General features: G+C 44.2%; 1 protein-coding gene across 2 annotated transcripts in view; it reads left to right on the top strand.

Moving 5' to 3' along the window:
* Positions 1-25,000, top strand: part of LHCGR (luteinizing hormone/choriogonadotropin receptor) — a 143,488-nt gene that overhangs the window by 82,428 nt on the left and 36,060 nt on the right. The window contains exons 5-9 of one of the 2 annotated variants that reach the window (XM_068233068.1): positions 5,381-5,455; positions 10,824-10,901; positions 11,985-12,053; positions 21,337-21,411; positions 24,679-24,858. In XM_068233068.1, the coding sequence (XP_068089169.1) occupies positions 5,381-5,455; positions 10,824-10,901; positions 11,985-12,053; positions 21,337-21,411; positions 24,679-24,858 (477 nt within the window). The remainder of the gene's footprint in view (positions 1-5,380; positions 5,456-10,823; positions 10,902-11,984; positions 12,054-21,336; positions 21,412-24,678; positions 24,859-25,000) is intronic. The other variant, XM_068233069.1, reaches the window with a different exon arrangement.

The raw sequence follows: 25,000 nt of genomic DNA, 5'->3' as shown, positions 1-25,000 counted from the left end.
AAAGCCAGCTTACATACTGTGGCTGGGAATTGAACCCAGGTCTTAGTGTATGGTAGGTAACTAACATATCCATTATACCACCAACACTACTAGCTGAAGCTAGCCTAGCATGTACCATTTATGCTCAATCCAAAAGAAAAATTAGACAAGACAAATAACATTTATATCACCCTTTTCTCCTGGCAGACTCAAAGCGCCAGAGCTGCAGCCACTAGGGCACACTCTATAGGCAGTAGTAGGAAGACTTGCCTAAGGTCTCCTACTGAATAGGTGCTGGCTTACTGAACAGACAGAGCCAAGATTTGAACCCTGGTCTCCTGTGTCAGAGGCAGAGCCCTTAATCATTACACCATCCAGCCACTGCTTAAGGATTTGTAGCCAGGCATGGCCTTGCCTTTTGTATTCAACAGTTGTCCAAAGAGAACCCCAGATAGCCAGGTAGATTAATCTCTCTCTCTCTCTCTCTCTCTCTCTCTCTCTCTCGTATTTTTGAGCATAAATGGCTTGAGCATAAATGGTACATGCTAGGCTGGCTTCAGCATGTAGTGTTGGTAGTACAGTGCCACTGTACCACCAACACTACATGCTGAAGCCAGCCTAGCATGTACCATTTATGCTAAAAAATACAATTCCGCGGAAAGCGGTGACCATCCCTACTAGAGAGAGAGAGATGAATCTACCTGGCTATCTGGGGTTCTCTTTGGACAACTGTTGAACACAAAAGGCAAGGCCATGCCTGGCTACAAATCCTTAAGCAGAGGCTGAATGGTGTAATGGTTAAGGGTTCTGCCTCTGACACACGAGACCAGAGTTCAAATCTTGGCTCTGTCTGTTCAGTAAGCCAGCACCTATTCAGTAGGAGACCTAAGGCAAGTCTTCATGCTACTGCCTATAGAGTGTGCCCTAGTGGCTGCAGCTCTGGCGCTTTGAGTCTGCCAGGAGAAAAGTGTGATATAAATGTTATTTGTCTTGTCTAATTTTTCTCTTGGATTGAGCATAAATGGTACATGCTAGGCTAGCTTCAGCTAGTAGTGTTGGTGGTATAATGGATATGTTAGTTACCTACCATACACTGAGACCTGGGTTCAATTCCCAGCCACGGTATGTAAGCTGGCTTTTGAAATACTATAATTCCCTGGCAGATGAGACCCTCCGGTTGGAGGGAGGAGGGTGGAGAGGCTTCCTCCAGGTATTAGATCTCTTGAAATATGTTTTATATCATTTTTCCAGCCAGTAGAAATTTTTCTAAATTTTTAAGTTCGCATCCCCATTGAAGTCTATTGTGGTTCGCGAACTTTTTCGCGAACCGAACTTTCTGCGGAGGTTCGCGAACCGAAAATCGGAGGTTCGCGACATCACTAGTTGCCAATCTTCTTATAGCCCAGGGCATCTTAAAGTTCTTTTTTAAGATATTCAGAGAATTCTCTGCCACAAGTTGCCATGTTGAGCTTCCCATGACCAGAAATGTGCGATCAATAACACCAAATTTAAAACACTTTCTCGCCATTCACACTAATGAGTCACCTGACCCCAGAAACAGGAAATGTGTAATTGGGCAGAGTTGTGGCATTCTTCACTTTCCTTTTAAACAATACCAGTTGCCTGGCAGTCCTGCTGGTCTCTGGCTGCAGTAGTGGCTGTCTGGCTGAATCAAACCCCTGGAACAAGCATGCAGCTAATCCAGTCTGACTTCAGTCAGAGCACCTGATCTGCATGCTTGTTCAGGGGCTGTGGCTAAAAGTATTAGAGACACAGGATCAGCAGGCGATTCAGGCAACTGGTATTATTTTAAAAGGAAAAATCCATATCCTTCTCAGTTTAGGTTCCCTTTAAGGTGGCCAATAGCCATACATCAGGCAACCTGGCGGCCAATCTACCATCCAATTCGATAATTAATCATTGAATTGGATGAACATCCTGAGAGATTTCATGCTGGAATTGATCGGGAATCGGCCAGTGGTGTATGGGCAGCCGACAGATCTCTCTCTGATCAGATTTAATCAGAGAGAGATCTGTCTCTTGGTTGAATCTAGTAAAACAAGGAAAGTAGAGTCTGCGCTTATGGAGAAAAAAATGACATAAATACGTGGAGCGCACTGATAAATGACAAGTAAATATAGATAAATGGTAAATATAGATACCTGCTCCCTCTACTGTCTTCTTCTTTTGTTCCCTTCTACCTGCTCTCCTGTCTCCTTCCCCTCCTGCACCTCTTTTTCTTGGTGTCATTGGTTGCCCCCCTGGGTATTCTTCCTCCTCCCAACCTTCTCTCCAATACCGGGGGCGTGGGACTAAAAAATGCGGCTGCCCAAAGTTCCTCTCATCCGCAAGTGGCTGATATCTATTCTGGGTATGAACGGGGTATTGTTGATATGGTTGTGGCTCCTGCCTCCTATTCCACTGAGGGTTCCTGTTACTCTGAAAGCCTCCCCTACCCCTATATGATCTAATGATTTAATATGAGGTGGGGTTTGGGGATTGTGGGAGGGAGAGAGGGGAATATAGCAGCCGGCACAACTACGTGACGTGTGCCCCTGATGAGTCAGTTTGCTGACGAAATGCATTGGACGGAGCCACGTCACGTGATCGGCTGAATGAGGAAGCAGCAAGACGAGAGGGTCTGAGGCGGCGTGTGTACGAGCGGCTACCCGGGACCGCAGACCATACATGTACCAAACGCTTTATGACTCTTGGATGCTTGTGAGTGTATATCTGTTACTTTTAAACGTATTAAAAAGGTTTTACACTATTTGGCGCTTTTGAAGTTTTTAGATGAGCTGACACCTGGAAACGTGATTTTGCCACATCCCCTGTCTATGCTACATATCCAGACCTCCGGATTGGTAGGAGGCTGACTGGGTGAGTGCGGGCACATTGGGGGGAGTGTGTCCCTGCACTAGGTGGTGTTCTTTCACGTGTATGGTGATGGGCAACAGATAACCTATTGGATTACGCTATGTGCCCTTTTCTTTCTCTATTTATTACATAACGTGTTGGTCAAGCGGACAAGGAGCCGGACAGAGATCTTGGTTGAATCTGCCCATCACTGCTACAGTGGGATGCGAACGTTTGGGCAACCTGGTTAATTGTCATCATTTTCCTGTATAAGTCGTTGGTTGTTACGATAAAAAATGTTAGATAAACATATCATATAGGAGACACACACAGTGGTATTTGAGAAATGAAATGAAGTTTATTGGATTTACAGAAAGTGCGCAATAATTGTTTAACTACAATTAGGCAGTGACCCCTGACCTACATACACAGGTGAATCCAATTATGAGAAAGAGTATTTAAGGGGGTCAATTGTAAGTTTCCCTCGTCTTTTTTAATTCTCTCTGAAGAGTAGCAACATGGGGGTCTCAAAACAACTCTCAAATGCCCAGAAGACAAAGATTGTTCACCATCATGGTTTAGGGGAAGGATACAGAAAGCTGTCTCAGAGATTATAGATGTCTTTTTCCACAGTTCGGAACATACTGAGGAAATGGAAAACCACAGGCTCAGTTCAAGTTAAGTCTCAAAGTGGCAGATCAAGAAAAATCTCGGATAAACAGAAACAACAAATGGTGAGAACAGTCAGAGTCAACCCACAGACCAGCACCAAAAACCTACAACATCATCTTGCTGAAGATGAAGTGACTGTGCGTTGTTCAACCATTCGGCACACTTTACACAAGGAGATGCTGTATGTGAGAGTGATGCAGAGAAAGCCCTTTCTCTGCCCACAGCACAAACAGAGCTGCTTGAGGTATGCTAATTAAAGCACATTTGGACAAACCAGCTTCATTTTGGAATAAGGTGCTGTGGACTGATGAAACTAAAATCGAGTTCCATTCCAAGAAAAACACCGGCTACCTACAGTAAAATATGGTGGTGTTTCCATCATGCTGTGGGGCTGTGTGGCCTGTGCAGGGACTGGGAATCTTGCCAAAGTTGAGAGACGCATGGATTCCACTCAGTATCAGCAGATTCTGGAGACCAATGTCCAGGAATCAGTGATAAAGCTGAAGCTGCGCCGGGGCTGGATCTTTCAACAAGACACAGACCCTAAACACTGCTCAAAATCCACTAAGTCCTTCATGCAGGGGAACAAGTACAACGTTCTGGAATGGCCATCTCAGTTCCCAGACCTGAATATAATTGAAAATCTGTGGTGTGAGTTAGAGAGAGCTGTCCATGCTTCGGAAGTCATCAAACCTGAATGAACTAGAGATGTTTTATAAAGAGGAATGGTCCAAAATACCTTCAACCAGAATCCAGACTCTCATTGGAACCTACAGGAAGCATTTAGAGGCTGTCATTTCTCCAAAGGAGGATCTACTAAATATTGATTTAATTTCTTTTTGTGGTGCCCGAAATTTATTTACCTGCCTAATTTATTTTAAACAATTATTGCACATTTTCTGTAAATCCAATAGACTTCATTTCACTTCTCAAAAATCACTGTGTGTGTTTCCTACATGATAAACTTCCGCATCCCACTGTAGATGTATGGCTAGTTGGTTAACTTTACTGCCGCTGGGTGGAGGAGAAGAATAGTATAGCCAATAATTACTGAAAAATAGAGTAAAACTAATTTTGACTTAAAAAGGTTCTGGTCAATGAATATCTTTTCAGGGCATTGTTTTCATAGTATTTTGACTAAATAGTGCTTAGAAAATGACTGGAACAGATTCGCCAACAGAATAAAAACTCTTTTAGAATAGATAAAAATGGGGTGGTAGTGGTAGCTGTACCTCCCCATAGAAGACACAGGTCTATATTAGTGCAGTTCAAAAAAACTTTATTGATAACTGCCTTAGTGGTGACCCAGACTTGTGAGTCTGCAGTCTGATTTCATCTACTGGCCTCAATCGTGTTATAATCTGCACCATATGTGGCTCTCGGTCTTTCCTATTTTGTGTCCTTGCACAAGATAAATAGTGCTTAGTCTGTCATTTCTTATTAATAGGAACGGTGCTCATTTTTAAACTTTACCTATACAGGCAGGGCCAGGCCGAGGCATAGGCTGGAGAGGCTCCAGCCTCAGGGCGCAGTGTAGGAGGGGGCGCACAATTCATTCAGCTGTCATTCCTAATTGTGTTTGAAGCAGAAAGAAATAAGAAAAGGGGATGCATAGCAGTGACTGCAAGCCAGATAACTAGATATTAAGGTGTTGGGGAGGTTGTGGGCCCTGTGGCGCTTCTTAGTCTAATAGCAATCAGTGTGTGACAGCTGGGGTGGGAGGGATGGAGGGGCGCACTTTGGTGTCTCAGCCTTGGGTGCTGGAGGACCTTGTCCCGGCTCTCTGTATACAGGTTCTCTTTGAAATTAGAAACCTGATTTGTTATATATGGTGTTTTTTTCTGTTTATATTTGTGTATTTTATGTTATCTAGGAGCATCTGCAACACAGGGATCCACACATTTCCAGATGTTACAAAAATCTTCTCGACACAGTTACATTTCAATCTGTAAGTAAAACCTCTATTTCCCAAGTGTGCTGTTTTTAATTCATTCATGAAGCTATGATGGTTCTGTTCCAACTAACAACTTTACTGATTGTTTTTATTTCATTTTATGTATTTTTCCTAAGGGAAAAGTGAATTTACAATGTAAATTTGTCTAACATTTTACCCTAAACCGCCGTCCCCCCCGCCTTTACCAAGACTAGCCCTTTGCCATGTCCTTAAAGTGAACCTCCCGACTAAAAATCTACTCAGCAGCACTGAAAAGGCTTGGTGTTTCTTTAAAGAGAATCTGTGTACAGTGAAAATCTTACATAAATAAACATACCAGACGGTTTGTTGTCTTCTCCTAGCCCCCTTTGTGACATTTTTGCTGCTCCTGCTGCTTTCTTGGTGATAGAATCACTGTTTTATGCATTGTGATGAAGATGGCCGCCAAACAGGAAATGCATCATCAGAGCAGGTGCCTGTTTGCAGTGGCTCCTCTCAAACGTGACTTCACTGCTGTAATATTTCTCCCACTTGTTTCCTTAGCTGCTTGTCTGGGCTATAAACTGATCTTTCTGCACTCACGGCTGTTCACAAGGTCACAGACAGGCTGGCTGTGAGCAGAGACGCTGGCTGTGACTAATAAACAAAGCACACACACAGAGCCTGCAGGGGGCATGGGGGAGGTGTGCATAACTTCTCCCTATCACAGTACATTCCTCTCTGGGCTGACATGGCTCGACAAAGGAAAAAAAGATTAGATATAATACAGAGACAGTGCAACTAGGAAAGGCTGCAGTAAGCCAGAGCACATTAGAACAGGTATAGGAACTTATAGGATACAAGAAATAAGGCTGAATTTTTTTTTACAGAGTCTTTTTAACAGTTTCACAGCATCAGAACATTTTCTTACCCAAGCCTCATTTTTAGCTGCACAGAAGCTAAAAATCTGCCTGGGCATTTTCCCCTGATGCTGTGCAAAACATGATGAGATTTCTGATGCTGTTGCTCTTGTTGCCTAGCATGTGCAGCTGGGAGGGGTGATCAGGACACAGGGCAGGTGGAACTGTGTCTCATGCTCCCTGTCACCCCCTTTCAACCAAAAAGATGGCTGCCCCCATCAAATCACAAACATTTGCCTGTTCTTTTAAAACAGGGTGGGTAAGAGATTATATTACCTATCTATTTTAATTAACATAACTAATGTAACTTAATGACAGTATGTTTGTTTAGGCTGGAGTTCCTCTTTAACTCCCCCCCCCCCCCCGGTACAGATTTCACAGCAACATGGCTTCAGGGGCATAACTACGGCGGAGAAGCCCCTGCGATCCCAGGGGGCCCAGAGCTGTAAGAGGGCCCCAACTACTAACCTTCCTTCCTCCCATAAAGGGCTCCATTCTTCAGATCAGGTGTGTTTGTGGCTGCACTTGTTATGGGAGTGAGGATCCTGATGGCCACACTTGTGTAATGACACTTGTGAGATGGGCCCCCAGGCTGCGAGGGCCACAAGGGGGAGGTAAGAGAATGGGTGGGAACACTGGGGGGGGGGGTATCAAAGTTTGCTGGAGGTGCCGATGATTTGTAGTTATGCCCCTGCACGGTTTTCAATGCAGCAAATGTCCAGCCCATAATGCACAGCATGACCTCTGACCTGCAGTCAGGTTCCCAATAGGGGCGGAGTTCCCGTCAGGATAGGCAGGTTCCCGATCATCACTGTGCAGCTGACTTGGGGCAATCCTGAAGAATGTCCCCCTGCAGCTACAACACCAACTAACATGATTTGGATGGTGATGGGATTTGTAATACCCCCTCAGCACTAGACTGTGAGATGACTTCAGAGTCCCGGCTTCTGGCCACACACAACGCACAAGATACCATGGTGTGGGTATGGACAGTGAGTGGAGAACTCTTGCCATGATGCCCATCTGTAGAGGTGGGGGGGGGGGGATGGAAAGGAGGCAGCTGTTCCCTCCTCTTCATGTGGGATCATTTTATGTACAGTCTACAGCTTACTATTTGGCTAGTCTCAAGGGAGCGGAAGGATTGGTGAAATAACCGTAGGCCTCTTACTTATGCTTTGAAGGCAAGCTCCATTTTCTTTTATAAAATTGCTATTAACTCATTAGCTGCTTCAAAGGAATTATCTCGTGTGAGATACGTGCTCTGCGTTTGATCTCAGTCGGCAGATGTCTCTCTACTAGTAGAAAATATAGAAACCGAAAGCAGAATTCCTCTGTTATTGTCTCACACTGCCCCCTAGTGACAAGTGGCCATAAATACACATTACAGCAGTACTAATTAGAAGCAAGGAAATCTAACAAATAAAGAAATAAAAATGTACTAAAATAAATTTGCCTGGAGCACGTGCAAGCCTCTAAATACATTGGACATTGTACTGCACAAATCTTTTTTGCAGTTATTAAAAATATATTTCCATTTCAATTTGTCAGCAGTCTCAAATTCTCCTTTGTAACCATGGCAACAGTACTTTGCGTGCTCTGTGAAGAATATTGCACCAATTTAACCTTCAAAAGACAGTGATGTGTATCAACCGCGTGCCATAACCGTAAGATCAAATGTCAACGTCCCTCCAAATAATGTGATAATAAAATGGAAATAGTGGCAATATCGGTCTAACAACAGATTAAGTCTAAAACAATTTTTAATTCATGCAGTTTTTTTTAGATATACTGTACATAGGGTATACAGTATTTCAGAAAATTGAGTACTGTATACACTGCTCTCTGGTCTTGGCCACCGAGCCGACACTCAGTTTCAGGGTGTTGGCAATCTTCTTATAGCCTAGGCCAGGTTTTCTCAACTAGGGTTCCCTAGAACCCCAGGGGTCCTTGAGGACATTGCAGGGGGTCCCAGCCCATTTTCCCTCCAGTGAGACCGGCCTAAGCTGGAGGAGTAAAAAAGTACCTCCTTGGCTGCTCTTTAAAAAAAAAAAAAAAAGAAGAAGAAAAGAAAAAAAGGTAATATTGGGGTCAGTATAATAAAAAACCCTATTATAGGGGTACTATAAATCATTTTTTACCTTATGCATCCAAGCAATTTTCACCTCCCCATTCATTCGCCAATAACTTTATCACTAATTATCACAATTAATTGATCTATATCTTATATTTTCCACCACCAATGAGGCTTTCTTTGGGTGATACATTTTGCTAAGAATTATTTTTTTCTAAATGCATTTTAAACAGGAATATTAAGAAAAAAATGGAAAAGAATTCATTATTTCTCAGTTTTCCGACATTATATCTTTAAAATAATACATGCTACCTTAATTAAATCCCACATATTTTAATTGCCCGTTTGTCCCAGTTATTACACCATTTAAATGATGTCCCTATAACAATGTATGGGGCCAATATTTTATTTGGAAATAAAGGTGCATTTTTTCAGTTTTGCGTCCATCACTATGTACAAAATATTAGTAATATACCCTCTTGACATGCATATTAAAAAAGTTAAATTGTATTTTTTTTTACTTTTTTTTTAGTTAAAAATATTATTTGGGTATTTTTTTGGTGTGGGAGGTAATTTTAAATGTAATTTATTTTGTTTGTGTGGAGAAAAAAATGTATATACATGTAGTTTTACTATTTGGCCACAAGATGTCCACAGTCATTTTTTTAAATTCCATCCTGTAAGCGAGCACTCTCGTTTACAGGAAGTATAGGGAGGACGTGATTTATTTTTTTGTTCAGAAAAACAGCTTCTCATAGAAGCTGTCGGTTTTTCTAACGGGGACTGATATTAATGAATGGGAACTTCGTTTTATTAAAGAGTCATATCTTCAGTGCAGTGGCGTAGCTAAGAAGCCATGGGCCCCAGTGCAAGTGACCAATATAGAGCTAATACTGTGTTGAGGGGTGGGCCCCTCAGGGCCCCTCTAGCCCAAGGGCCCCCAATGCGGTCACTACCTCTGCACCTCTATTGCTACGTCACTGCTTCAGTGTTATCCCATGAAAAGATATAATAAAATATTTACACAAATATGAGAGGTGTACTCACTTTTGTGAGGTACTGTGTGTGTCTACCAAAACTTAACATCGATGAAACAATCAATCATGTTGAAATCTTATGTCTGTGGTTGTGAGAACGGTAAAGAACAAGCGTCCCTTTTTACAGAGGGGCAGTCATTTTCTTGGCACCAAATCCCTCTGTTTTTTTCTTTTTCATGCTCATTTGTCCCTCTTTCAGGACTGATGTACTGCTCTGTGTAAATATATATATTGTGTTACTACCCTCTTTCCCTGAAATTAAGACACCCCCCCCCCCCCCCCCATAATAAGCCCTAGCAAGAATTTTGGGCATGCTCAAAATATAAGCCCTACCCTGAAAGTAAGCCCTAGCTGTAGTTAGGGGAAGAAGTATGGCGACCTGTGTTCTTACTGGAGCCCTGAGAGAGACAAGTTGCCATACTTCTTCCCCATAGGCGGAAGCTTGGGGACACAGAGGCATAGAGCTGGGTGATAAAAAGAGAATGCAGGGGGGAAATTGGAGGACACGGGGGACACCAGGAGGGCACGGGGGACAGGAAATAGGAGGACACGGGTACAGAGGGGGACACCAGGACACTAAGGGTATAAGGGAGACACAGGGGCACACAAGAGGTGGATCCAGCAGAGGAAGAGGCAGTACAGGGAGGTAGGCAGGAGGACACACAGCACAGGACCTTGTGTGTTTATAGAAATATAAGACATCCCCTGAAAATAAGCCCTAGCACATATTTTGGTGCAAAAATTAATATAAGACAGTGTCTTATTTTTGGGGAATATGGTAAAAACGTCTTTAGGAGACTCTAAACTGATGTATTTAAAAAAAATGATATAACAAGTAGTGATACTAGAAAGCAAGAATTAGGTTTTGTCCATAAAGTCTTTGTGGTAAGTGTGACTAGGGGTGTGGTATGGCATGGTTAGAGGTGTGGCAGGAGGTGTGACTAGTAGAGTGGCAGTGGCGTGTCCTAAAGGTGTACCTCTTTCTTACCTCAAAAAGTTAAGTATGATATGAACAGAAAACTTTGATGTGAACAGAAAAAAGTAGTAGTTAGAAGCAAATCATAAAAAGGAACAGGCTGAGGAAAGGGAGCGGAAGAAAAGAAGAAAACGCCTCTTTGTTGGCGAGCAAGGCAATGTGTTACCAGGAAAGCTTTTAACTTGCTTTAGCACTTTATGATCCACCAATGTTTCCTGAGCAGCGCAGCGGCCCTGCACAATGAAGCATAATAATGGCAATCAGGTATAACATTAGGAACAAAGCCGTGGGAAGGCGTCGCTCCCAGCAGCCAATCAGATTTCAGCTAAAAAAGATGGGATTTTACAGATTCCAAAGAACTATGACATCGGTCTCTAATTCTGGCCATTCTTCTGTACAGGGAGATTTATGAAAACCTGCACATAACTTCAATACCAGCCAATGCCTTTCAAGACATGAACAACGAATCTGTCACTCTGTAAGTAAAAAATAGCTGCCTATTATATCCTTGTGATTTCAAATGTTAGTTTACTTGTACTTAAAGGGGCACTATGGCGAGAAATTGTAAAATGTAAAATATGTGCAAACATAGACAAATAAGAAGTACATTTTTTCCAGAGTAAAATGAGCCATAAATTACTTTTCTCCTATGTTGCTGTCACTTACAGTAGATAGTAGAAATCTGACAGAAGTGACAGGTTTTGGACTAGTCCATCTCTTCATAAGGGATTCTCAGCAAGGCTTTTGTTCTTTATAAAGATATTCCCTAAATATGATTTAAACAATGATGCTGGCCAGCTGTCCTGCTCGCTACACAGTTTTTTGGCAGTTGGACAGAGCAACTTCCATTCACTAAGTGCTTTTGAAAATAAATATATTCCTTTAGAATCCCCTATAAAGAGATGGACTAGTCCAAAACCTGTCACTTCTGTCAGATTTCTACTAAGAGGAACATTAACCCAGGATTCATTAAACTTCATCCCAATCACCAGTAGCTGACACCCCCTTTCCCACGAGAAATCTTCACCTTTTTTCAAATAGATCATTAAGACAGGAAGTCTGTATGGCTGATATTGTGGTGAAAGAAACCCCTCCCACAGTGTGATGTCATGACCATGGTCCTGACAGTTTGCTGTGTGTGAACCTTGTTGCATTGTGGGAAATATCAGCTGTTTCCAATGGCCAAGCAAGCAATACCTCCCTCTGTGCATAGAACTCTCAGTAATGAACATTCTGCACAGATCACCTGGCAGAACTAAAGATTTCACCACCCGCGATAAATGTCAGAATGTAAATCAGAGAGAGGAAAGATTCTACAATGGGCAAACACTGACTAAATAATCTATAAATTAATATTGTAAGCAATAAGCAATTTTAGGTATGATCTTATTTTCACCACAGCTCCTCTTTAAGCGTAATTAAAATGTTTTAAAAATTGTGCTGTGATTTTCTTTGTTATATCCATGACGGCACTTATCGTAGAGTTTACTCCTTCTTGTGTTAGTTCAGCTGTCCTTTGTGCTAACATGACCTTCTCTTTGGCAATGTCCTCACTTCTTAGGAAACTTTTTAGGAATGGATTAAGAGAAATAAAGAACTATGCATTCAACGGAACCAAGCTGGGTGAACTGTAGGTATATTTCTTTATTATATCGCTGTTGAAGTTGAGAACTTTGTGTCTGACCAGCAGCATTGGCTTCAGTTCTAAAGTTCCTATGCGAAATGCTATAGATTTGAAGCTGCGCCAATTCAAGGGCATCTATCATGAAAAATACATAGATTTTTGGGGGGTTGACTTTGGGGGGTAAGTCTGCGTACCAATGGCATCTATGTAACAACCACAGAAGCACATTGCTTTGTGAAATATTTGCTTCAACTCCCTAAAATATTGCCTTTAGTTTTTGTATGTAAAAGCTCGATACGGTGGAAACAGAAATGTGCCATTAGCAGCAGGAGTGACTAAATATATATTTATATATTATATATTAATATTAAACCCCCCCATTGTCCGGTACCAATGGGGATTGGCTGATACCGGATAAGTGTAGTTTGGGTTGCTTGAGAGTCAATGTTAAAAATAGTCCTATCTAAGAAACAGTCCTTTACCCCACACTGTATACTTACCATGTACTAGAGGCGTAACAATAGACCCTGCAAGGGATGCAGCCGCAGGGGGGCCCAGAAGCCACAGGGGGCCCTGTCCTGACAGAGTGAGAACTAAGGGCAAGGAGCAGGGGCGTAACTAAGAGCCCCCGGGCCCCCCTGCAGAAATTGTGAGCGAGCCCCCCTCCCCCAGTGCCCCCCGGAGCCCGCTCGTGGCCGTTTTGGGAGGCTGGAGGGGTCGCAGACAGCATGCCACACTTGGCGGGGAGAGGGGAGAAGGTCCCCCCCCCCTCCCTCACCTCGGGCTTTCCCCTCTGTGCTCCCCTCCTGCTTCTAGCTATACAAGTGCAGCGAGCGGAGCGGCGGGCAGCGGCAGGCAAACATACCTTCTGTGCGTCCAGACGCTTCTCGCTCTAGTGACTGATGTGACTTCCTGTTTTATACAGGAAGTCGCGTCAGTCACTAGAGCGAGAAGTGTCCGTGCTGGAACGCACGGAAGGTATGTTTGCCTGCCGCTGCCCGCCGCTCCGCTGCACTATTGAAGCTGTAGGGGAGCGCAGAGGGGAAAGCCTGAGGTGAGGGAGGGGGGGGGCTTCCCTCCTCCCCGCAGAGTGTCGCCATAGGCCATGGCAAGGAGAGAAAAAACTTTCTGCTCTTTGCTCAGTTGTTCTAATGACTGCATCTGCTCAGCCACTGATAAGGAATCATACAAAGTTTTGCAGATAAAGATTTGTAGACAGTCCCTATTCCGTGTGTAGCAGGCTCTTGTGTGCAGCCTGTTCTACCTCCAGCCTTTCCACCCCTCCCCAAGTGCTGTGTACTGTAGTGATGCTGGAGGAGTCTGCAGAGCCCCGCCCCCAGCCTCTCCTCCCCAAGCGCTGTGTACTGTAGTGATGCTGGAGGAGTCTGCAGAGACCCGCCCCCAGACTCTCCACCCCCTCCCCAAGTGCTGTGTACTGTAGTGATGCTTGAGGAGTCTGCAGAGCCCCGCCCCCAGCCTCTCCACCCCTCCCCATGTGCTCAGTACTGTAGTGATGCTGTAGGAGTCTGTAGAGCCCCGCCCCCAGCCTCTCCACCCCTCCCCATGTGCTCAGTACTGTAGTGATGCTGGAGGAGTCTGCAGAGCCCCGCCCCAGCCTCTCTACCCCTCCCCAAGTGCTGTATACTGTAGTGATGCTTGAGGAGTGTGGGCGGGGGCACCATGCAAAGTTTCGCAGGGGGCCCTGTGATTTCTAGTTATGCCCCTGCCATCTACTCTGAAGTGATGTTGAAATACACTAATTAAAACCAAATTAGGACAAAAGTCAGACTCCTTCAATGTAACAGAGGTTTATTACTGTTTAAAGAGGTGTAAAAGTAGATTTATGGATCCTGGAAGTAAAGGTTATTAAGCTGTTGCTTATCTTTCAGAGCAGAGAGGAAGTTCTGAGTTCAGGTTCCACTTTCAATAGACAATTAAAAGTCTTCTATATGTTACACTTGTTGGCACCTGGGTTACATTGCTTTTGTTGCATTCACACAGCAATGTGTCTTCTGTAATTGTCACAATGGGGCCACAGTCACCAGTGGTGGGCAGAAATTACACCTATGCATAATTACACATTATAATTTACAATTATGCATCGTGATCGTAATGACGTGAAATTTGGCGTCATCGGAATTGACCCATTACGGGCACCACTAATAGTCCCTATAAGATAGTAAAATGCCAGTGTGCAGGGAGCGCACAGAAATGTTGCCGACACCACTGACAGAGCACGGGTTGTACAATTAGCACCATCCGTGTCACCCAGGAAATGCACACGTTGCTAGGGGAATGTGCATTGCGCTGTTTGCATGATGTACAATATACTAGCGATGCACACAATACCTTGGTAGAGCAAGTTGCACTAATAGTGCAATACATGCTATACTCCAGGGGCAGAAGTACCGGTTAGATTGCCGTGTGCTAACCGGGCACGGCGATGGTGGTAACGGCCAAATTTTAGTGGTAATCCAATTTTTGCGGTACAATTCTACATTCTGCAGATGTACCAATGCCTGAGTCTTATGATCGACCAAGAATGTCAGATTCTCGGTAATGCTGCATTTTGCGGTATTCCGATCTCTGCATACCGAAGCCAACTTCCGATCGAAAACTCGGAAATCATAATTTGCCCGAAAACAAAAAGTTCCTCCCTATCAAACACAACAAGCCCTTTTTCAACCTGAAGACCCAAAGCGCGTACGCTTGTTTCAGATTCCCTTTGTGGATTAAATGTCACAACCGTGTGAGTGGATTATTAGGAGAGGAGTGACTCCACTTTTAAACATTCAGAACTGTTGGAGCTGCTGTTGCTGTCTGGGTGCCTAAGAGGGATTGCACAGTAACTCTAATGGTTCTGAATATTGGAAACTCAAAAAGAGATCTCAGCAACAGGTGAGATAAATATATTCTCTACTGCAAACCTCTGGCTGCCACAGCGCTAATCCTGAAAATGTAGTGCCTGCTTATACACTGGCGAACTGAGGGGGCTATTCCGGGTGTCTGGAACCTCCCCCCTGCACTGAGCTGTGTATTCAGCCAGGGAAGCCCGCATAATATAAACAGCCTCATTCTCCCTCCCTTCTTACTTCTGGTGCTTCCCTCCAGCTAATAGAATGAGAGAGGCAGCCCAGCTTCCCTCACAAGAAGATGCAGCCTGCAGTGAGAGAATGTTGATTATGGAGTCCTGGACTCTCCACAGCACAGAAGTGTCCAACATGATGAAATTAGAGTGCAGGCAAGCTGGTAAATATGCACAGCATGATGCAGAGCTTGCCTGGACTCAGGGTCCGTGGGCAAACATCTGTCTGGTCTCTCCCCATTGTTATAATGACTGCATGTGTGGGTAAGGTGTTTAACAAGCTGAAAAGTTTTTGACAGTCCCTAGACTCCAGGAGGGCTTCTTTCTGACTTGTGTGAGAGACTGACAGGGACAGGAGTCCGATTACAGGCAAGTAGCCTGTGTGATGTGGGAGGGCAATACAGATAAGTTCTCTGCTCCATCTCAGGCTATTCTCAATTTCTCCACTCCTCTCTCTGGGCTAGTGCAACGCCAAAATGACAATAGCAATCGCTAGCAATTTGTGAGTGTGATTTTGTGAAGTGATTTTCAGAGCGATTTTTGAATGAATTGCTCAAAAACATGCTACATGCAGTATACCTGCGATTTTGAAAAAATCACAACGCTGCTGTGGGAACACCCACATAGGGTAACATTAGTCAAGCGCTTTTCAAATCACTGTTGATTTGAAAAACGCTCAGAAGCCCTCTTGGTGTGCACCAGCCCTCCCTCATTCACCTTTGTTTCCCTCTTCCCCTAGAGCTGGCTGTGTCTTCTTGTCATACAGGAAAGCTAAATAAAAGTGCAATCCTGGTGAGGCAAAATATTATTATTTAGTATTTATGTAGCGCCGACATCTTCCGCAGATGCATATATCCCTGCATCATATGGGTATCGCTTGCGCTATGTGACACTATGTAGCATATTCCACTGAATTGTCCAAACTAAGTCTATCTCCTGTTCCTCTCTTGGGGAGTTGTTCCAGCGCTGTACCCCGTTCACATTTGCTGCTACCAGAAGCCCTCAGAAACACTCGTGTCCTTGAGTACTTCCAAAGATAGGCAGCTCCGTAATACGCCAGCGCACTTTTGTGCATGGGCAGTATGGAGCCACCTGTATTCGGAAGCACTCGGGACATACGTGCTTCTGGACCTTTCAGGAACCCCCCCCCCTTACAAATCCTGCGTTTGCCCCTGTTATAAGCGCCAGAAACCCTCATAATTACCTTTAAAGGATACCCGAAGTGACATGTGACATGATGAGATAGACGTGTGTATGTACAGTGCCTAGCACACTAATAACTAAGCTGTGTTCCTTTTTTTCTTTTTCTGTCTGAAAGAGTTAAGGCTCATACACACTTCAGACTATAGACTTTGGAAAATGAAAGCTCACAGACCAATTTTACCCCCTTCCATGTAGTATGAGAGCCATACTCTACACAGTCTTTTCTATGGAGCTGAACTCCCCATCAGAAAAAAAATCTTTGCAAGATGCAGCACACACAGATGCTGTACAGACACAAAAGATCAGTATCTGCAAAAGATCTGTTCCTGCAAAAGATCCGTTTCTGCAAATTGCATTCATAGTCCATGAGATCTGCAGATCCTCATACACACCTTGTTTAACTGACATTCATCTGCAGACAGAGCCGGCCTTTGGGGGTGGCAAGTGGGGCAATCGCCCCAGGCCCCGCGTCTGAGGAGGCCCCGCACCCTCTGCAGTGCTGGGTAGAGCGGGCATAGTTGTTAAAACTCACGTGTCTCCGATGCTCTCACAGCTACCATCTATTTCCTCTCCCAGCATCTGTGTATTGGTAACAGCGCCCCCTATGATGACGTGACCGCATGTCACCACAGGGGGGCACTGTTACCAATACACAGATGCTGGGAGAGGAAACAGATGGTAGCTGTGAAAGCATCGGAGACACGTGAGTTTTAACAACTCGGAGACACGTGAGTTTTAACAACTATGCCCGCTCTCCCCGGCACTGCAGCCACCTTGCTATCTAACCTGTACTGCGGGGCACCTACCTATCTAATCTATACTGCAGGGCATCTACCTATATAATCTATACTGCGGGGCACACCTACCTATATAATCTATACTGCAGGCACCTATCTAATCTATACTGCAGGCTGGCACCTATCTAACCTATACTGCAGGCACCTACCTAATCTATACTGTAGGCACCTATCTAACCTATACTGCAGGCTGGCACCTATCTAATCTATACAGCAGGCTGGCACCTATCTAATCTATACTGCAGGCTGGCACCTATCTAACCTATACTGCAGGCTGGCACCTATCTAACCTATACTGCAGGCACCTATCTAACCTATACTGCAGGCTGGCACCTATCTAACCTATACTGCAGGCACCTATTTAACCTATACTGCAGGCTGGCACCTATCTAATTATACTGCAGGCTGGCACTTATCTAATCTATACTGCAGGCTGGCACCTATCTAACCTATACTGCAGGCAGGCACCTATCTAACCTATACTGCAGGCTGGCACCTATCTAACCTATACTGCAGGCACCTATCTAACCTATACTGCAGGCACCTATCTAACCTATACTGCAGGCACCTATCTAATCTATACTGCAGGTACCTATCTAATCTATACTGCAGGTACCTATCTAATCTATACTGCAGGCACCTATCTAATCTATACTGCAGCCACCTTCCTATCTAGCCTATACTGCAGGCACCTACCTATCTAATCTATACTGCAGCCACCTTCCTATCTAATCTATACTGCAGCACCTACCTACCTATCTAATCTATACTGCAGCCACCTTCCTATCTAATCTATACTGCAGGCTGGCACCTATCTATCTAATCTATACTGCAGGCACCTATCTAATCTGTACTGCAGGGCACCACCCTACCTAATCTATACTGCAGGCACCTATCTAATATATACTGCGGGGTACCTACCTAACTAATCTATACTGCAGGCACCTTCCTATCGAATCTGTACTGCAGGGCACCTACCTGTCTAATATATACTGCAGGGCACCTATCTATCTAATCTATACGGCAGGCACCTATCTAATATATACTGCGGGGTGCCTAACTAACTAATCTATACTGCAGGCACCTTCCTATCTAATCTGTACTGCAGGGCACCTACCTATCTAATCTATACTGCGGGGCACCTACCTATCTAATCTATACTGCGGGGCACCTACCTATCTAATCTATACTGCGGGGCACCTACCTATCTAACCTATACTGGAGGCACCTACCTATCTAACCTATACAGAGTGTGTGCTTCCACAACGTGTGTATCCACAGCATATATCTCTAGGCCCCGCATATGACACTCGCCCCAGGCCCCGCGTACTCTAAGGCCACCTCTGTCTGCAGATCAGACACTCATCTGCAGATCTGAAAATCCATCCTGGTGGATCGGATCTGCAGATGAATGTCTGTTAAACAAGGTGTGTATGATGATCTGCAGATATCAGACTATGAATGCATTTTGCAGGAATGGATCTTTTGCAGATACTGATCTGTTGCATGTGTACAACAATGTGTGTGCAGCATCTTGCAAAGATTCCTGTTTGATGGGGAGTTCAGCTCAATAGAATAGACTGTGTAGAGTATGGCTCTCATACTACATGGAAGGGGGTAAGATTCCTGTCTGATGGGGAGTTCAGCTCAATAGAATAGACTGTGTAGAGTATGGCTCTCATACTACATGGAAGGGGGTAAGATTTCTGTCTGATGGGGAGTGCAGCTCCATAGAATAGACTGTGTAGGTATGGCTCTCATACTACATGGAAGGGGGTAAGATTTCTATCTGATGGGGAGTGCAGCTCCATAGAATAGACTGTGTAGGTGTGGCTCTCATACTACATGGAGGGGGGTAAGATCTCTGTCTGATGGGGAGTGCAGCTCCATAGAATAGACTGTGTAGGTGTGGCTCTCATACTACATGGAAGGGGGTAAGATCTCTGTCTGATGGGGAGTTCAGCTCCATAGAATAGACTGTGTAGAGTATGGCTCTCATACTACATGGAGGATGGTAAGATTTCTGTCTGATGGGGAGTTCAGCTCCATAGAATAGACTGTGTAGAGTATGGCTCTCATACTACATGGAAGGGGGTAAGATTTCTGTCTGATGGGGAGTGCAGCTCCATAGAATAGACTGTGTAGGTGTGGCTCTCATACTACATGGAAGGGGGTAAGATTTCTGTCTGATGGGGAGTGCAGCTCCATAGAATAGACTGTGTAGGTGTGGCTCTCATACTACATGGAAGGGGGTAAGATTTCTGTCTGATGGGGAGTGCAGCTCCATAGAATAGACTGTGTAGGTGTGGCTCTCATACTACATGGAAGGGGGTAAGATTTCTGTCTGATGGGGAGATCAGCTCCATAGAATAGACTGTGTAGAGTATGGCTCTCATACTACATGGAAGGGGGTAAGATTTCTGTCTGATGGGGAGTGCAGCTCCATAGAATAGACTGTGTAGGTATGGCTCTCATACTACATGGAAGGGGGTAAGATTTCTATCTGATGGGGAGTGCAGCTCCATAGAATAGACTGTGTAGGTGTGGCTCTCATACTACATGGAGGGTGGTAAGATTTCTGTCTGATGGGGAGTTCAGTTCCATAGAATAGACTGTGTAGAGTATGGCTCTCATACTACATGGAAGGGGGTAAGATTTCTGTCTGATGGGGAGTGCAGCTCCATAGAATAGACTGTGTAGGTGTGGCTCTCATACTACATGGAAGGGGGTAAGATTTCTGTCTGATGGGGAGTGCAGCTCCATAGAATAGACTGTGTAGGTGTGGCTCTCATACTACATGGAAGGGGGTAAGATTTCTGTCTGATGGGGAGTGCAGCTCCATAGAATAGACTGTGTAGGTGTGGCTCTCATACTACATAGAAGGGGGTAAGATTTCTGTCTGATGGGGAGTGCAGCTGCATAGAATAGACTGTGTAGGTGTGGCTCTCATACTACATGGAGGGTGGTAAGATTTCTGTCTGATGGGGAGTTCAGCTCCATAGAATAGACTGTGTAGAGTGTGGCTCTCATACTACATGGAAGGGGGTAAGATTTCTGTCTGATGGGGAGATCAGCTCCATAGAATAGACTGTGTAGAGTATGGCTCTCATACTACATGGAAGGGGGTAAGATTTCTGTCTGATGGGGAGTGCAGCTCCATAGAATAGACTGTGTAGGTATGGCTCTCATACTACATGGAAGGGGGTAAGATATCTGTCTGATGGGGAGTGCAGCTCCATAGAATAGACTGTGTAGGTATGGCTCTCATACTACATGGAGGGTGGTAAGATTTCTGTCTGATGGGGAGTTCAGCTCCATAGAATAGACTGTGTAGAGTATGGCTCTCATACTACATGAAGGGTGGTAAGATTGGTCTGTGATCTTTCATTTTCCAAAGACTATGGTCTGATGTGTGTATGAGCCTTTAGAGTGTGTAAGTGGCAGTTCCTATCTTAGTCAGGACTGGGTCATACTACAGTGTGACCCTCACTGATAAGAAATTACAACTATAAAACACTTATCCTGGCAGAAAATGGCTTCTGAGAGCAGAAAAGAGATAAAAACGGTCAATTGTTCAAAGATTTTAGCTCAGGCATATTTCAATGAATGTGTCATTGAACAAAAACAATAAAACAGTAAAAAAAAAAACATTAGGAGTTTCAAAGGAATTATCCTGTGTGAGATAAGTGCTCTGCTTTTGACCTCAGCCAGCAGAACTCTTTGTGCTGTAAATTCTTTGAATGATTTGATGTCTCTCTGCTAGCAGAAAATATAGAAACTGAACGCAGAAGTCCTCTATTATTGTCTCACACTGCCCCCTAGTGACAATTGGCCATAAATACACATTACAGCAGTACTAATTAGTAGCAGGGAAATGTAACAAATGAAAAAAAAATGTGCTAACATGAATTGGCCTGGAGCTCTTGCAAGCCTCTAAATAAATTGGCTGCTGAAGTGTTAAGGGACCTGCGCATCTACCCAGAAGCAGGATAAACACTCTTCATTTCAAAATTCAGTTCGGATTTATTAAAACTCTCAAGACTTATTTTCACCTTAATGTCTCTTGGTCAGCCGGCCACGGGCAACAATTAGCGGCTTCTTAATCTTGCGCGGAACACGAGGAGAAGTCATTATATTCAGAATTATTAAAAAACCGAAACCCCTATTGAGAAACCCTCCTGTAATTAATATCTGTTGCATGCAGGTTTCTTAATGACAACAAAAATCTACAACGTTTTCATAATGATGCCTTGAAGGGAGCTATCGGACCAGAGCGTTTGTAAGTACAATAATCGTTTATTTATTTATTTTATCTTATTTTACTTCCAGACATTTATTAATAATTCGTAAAATAATTAATCTACCATGCTGCTCGAATGTATTATTTATTCCATCGGAGAACGCAGTCCAATTTGCTGGTTGGTAATGAGAAAACGACTCCGGGATTAACATAAACGCATCATAAAAGTTTTACTGCTGATATTTCATTTAAAAGGTAGGACTGTTAGACGCCATAATGAGTGTGATAATAATACTGACAAGGAGCAGTACCAGGAACTCTGGAGAGGGGGCGCCGCAAAATCCAGAAAGCCAATAATATCTTACCAATATTATAAATGGGAAAGTTTGGATGTTTAGACGTTTGAGCAACAAAAATCCAAACATCCAATCACGCAACAATGGCTGAACGGATTTGAATGAAATTTGGCACACACATAGTACATTACCTGGAATAACATACAGGACACTTTTTATCCCCATAACCAAAAACTGGGCCGAGACAAATACAAATTTCACTGAGAAAATGTAAACTGCAGCCATTCTTACACTGTTATTGGCAGGGTTCTCAAACTTTGCACAGTTGGTCACTGGGTGACTGGGATTAATATTCAGGAAAGTGGGTGGTGCCTACAACAGCCAATCAAACTTCACCTGTTGATTTTCAAGGGGAATATTTCATTGCTGCCATTCTTGCACTGTTAATGGCACAAGCCTCAAACCTGGTACAGTTGGTCATTGGGTGACTGGGGTTAAAATTCAGAAAAGGGGGTGGAGCCACAAACAGCCAATCAGATTTGTTTCATTTCAATGCAAATTATTGATGCCAAATAAAATACAATTCAATAACATTTCTATAGCGCTTTTCTCCCATTGGACTCAAAGCGCTTAGGCTCTCTCAGATTCAGTAGTTGGTAGTAGGATGAAGTAATCACACAACTTTACAGTCACAACAAAGACTGTAAAGCTCACAAACTTGGCCATTGAGTAATTGAGTGTTAGGGTTAGAAAAAGTGGGCAGAGCCAACACCAGCCAGATACATTCCCGGGCAACGCCGGGCCATCAGCTAGTATGATATAAATCAATGATAATAATAGATGTATATTTTTTCTTATGCTTCCAGTACCAGAGTTAGCATTAAAACCAGGGGCGTAAATAAAGCGGAGCAGCCCCTGCAACTGCAGGGGGGCCCAGAGCTGTGAGGGCCCCCCAAATACTAACCTTCTCTTCCTCTGATACAGGGGAATATACTTCAGATTAGGTGTTTGGTGGCTGCACTTGTTATGGGTGTGAAGATCCATATGGCCACACTTGTTGTATGACCCCTTGTGAGATGGGCCCCCAGGCTGTGAGGGTCACCAGGGGAGCCAAGGAAAGGGGTGGGAACATGGGGGGGGGGAGGGAATCAAAGTTTTCTGGGGCCCCATGAATTGTAGTTACACCTCCGACACAGACCATTCTTGTCCGTCCTCGCTTGTCTTCAGCTCACCCTTGATCCATCTACTGACCCAACTGGACAGGGGGCCCAACTCTTTACTTGGACTCTCAGAAGGAATTTTCTCACAACTCCTTCCTGGGACGTACAATTCCAATGTACAGGGTAATTCTCTAAGACTGCTCAGACTTTGTTTAGTTTTTTCCACTTTATTTCTCAATTATTTTACTATAAAATCTCAGTTTGTCTGTTAAATACCATATATACCAGGCATGGGCAAACTTGGCCCTCCAGCTGTTAAGGGATTGCAAGTCCCACAATGCATTACAGGAGTCTTACAGCCACAGTCATGACTCAAAGGCAAATGCATTGTGGGACTTGTAGTTGATTAACAGCTGGAGGGCCAATTTTGCCCATGCCTGATATATACTCACCTATAAACCAACCTGCATATAAGCTGAGGTACCCACTTTTTCCTTAGAAACCAAGAAAAAGTGATTGACTCGTGTATAAGCCCCCGCCCCAGTATAGCCCCCTCCACAGTAGCCAGATGTGCCCCCAGTACAAGTCAGTCCCCCTCCCCATAGCCAGATGTGCCCCAAGGTTGATAGTTGTGTCTCAAGACGCCACTTGATGATGTCATAGATATGAGACACAGCGATTACCACACAGGAAGAATCCCCGAACATTACACTGCTGACATGTTGCTTGCACGCCCCGCTCCACAAGCCGGGGGATACAGGTAGGTTTGAGCAGCGCACTCTGCACACCATGCTGCAGGGGATGGGGGTCACAGCAGGGAGCCAGCTGGCAAGAGCAGGATCACTAGTGCACTATCCTTACACTCCTCTGCCAGTAACAAAACCTGCTCTACCATCCGCTCAGCTCCAATGACTCGCATATAAGCCGAGGGGGCAACTTTTCAGCACAATTTTTGTGCTGAAAAATTATGCTTATACAAGAGTATATAAGGTGATTTTTTTACATTTTTTTCTATTATCTTATGCATGATCTTGTTTATATAATAAATAGTTACAATTATTTTTAGGGGTTTTTTTAGTGCCTCGGTTCTGGATATCCTCTGCTAAAAATCCTGCCTTTTTCAGAGAGAATGTTACCGTGGAGTAAACGTAATGGTTAGGGATTAACAGAAACAGGTAATGGATAGAGATATCAGAAAGATGGATACAGGGCAGAGGAGTTGTTTAGGGTTTGGCACAATAATGATAACGTTAGGTGTAGAGTACAGGCAGAGGTTCGGGTGAAGCAAGGTACGTTTTTTGAGGAAGTTTCTAGCTTTAGATCCTTAAAAAGCCAGACATTAGGGAAAAGACATTGCATACCAGTGTTCTCCCCTGGATGGTCCCCCCGGCTAATTTTAGTGACCACCCGGCTGTCATCCGATCACCTCCTCCTATGCATTAAGCAGAGTGGCGCTGGGCCTGTATTCCTCCATAATGCCCCACCCGGCTACTTTTTTATGGCACCTGGCTGGGAAAAAAATTCTGGGGAGAACACTGCATACTGTACATTTTATAGGTACTAAAGACCTATATAATCCCTACAATAATTGGTGCCAGGGTCGGGCCGAGGCAGAAGTGAGAGAGGCTCCAGCCTCAGGGCGCAGTGTAGGAGGGGGCGCAGGCCCGGGCCGAGGCAGAAGTGAAAGAGGCTCCAGCCTCAGGGCGCAGTGTAGGCAGGGGGTGCACAACTCACTCAGCTGTCATTCCCTTATTGTGTTTGAAGCAGGTGGTAGCTACAGCCAATCACAGCTGACTAATGCCTAACACAGTAGTAGCCTGTAGTAGTAAATGTAATGTCTTTTTTCATAGAGATATATCATCAACAGCATTGGAGCATCTCCCTGTCCATGGACTGGAATTTATCCAAATCTTGGTGGCAGAAAGGTCTTATCATCTGAAGAAGTTACCAGCTCTGGACAAACTCGCCAAGTTGGTGGACGCTCGGCTGACTTATCCCAGTCATTGCTGTGCTTTTGCCAACATGAAAGAGTAAGTGGCGGACTTGAAGTGAAGCCGAGGTGAAACTGATGGGATAAACAATTATATTTATCCTCCTGCTCCAAAAAATGAGTTATTTTTTTTAGATATCCCAGGGTTTTATTTTATATTTAAACATTTACAAAGTAGATTG

The sequence above is a fragment of the Hyperolius riggenbachi genome, chromosome 4 (genome assembly GCF_040937935.1).
Source record: "Hyperolius riggenbachi isolate aHypRig1 chromosome 4, aHypRig1.pri, whole genome shotgun sequence".
NCBI classification, from domain to species: Eukaryota; Metazoa; Chordata; class Amphibia; order Anura; family Hyperoliidae; genus Hyperolius; species Hyperolius riggenbachi.
The sequence above is the reverse complement of the archived record's forward strand: the minus strand, read 5'-3'. Positions and strand labels throughout refer to the sequence as shown.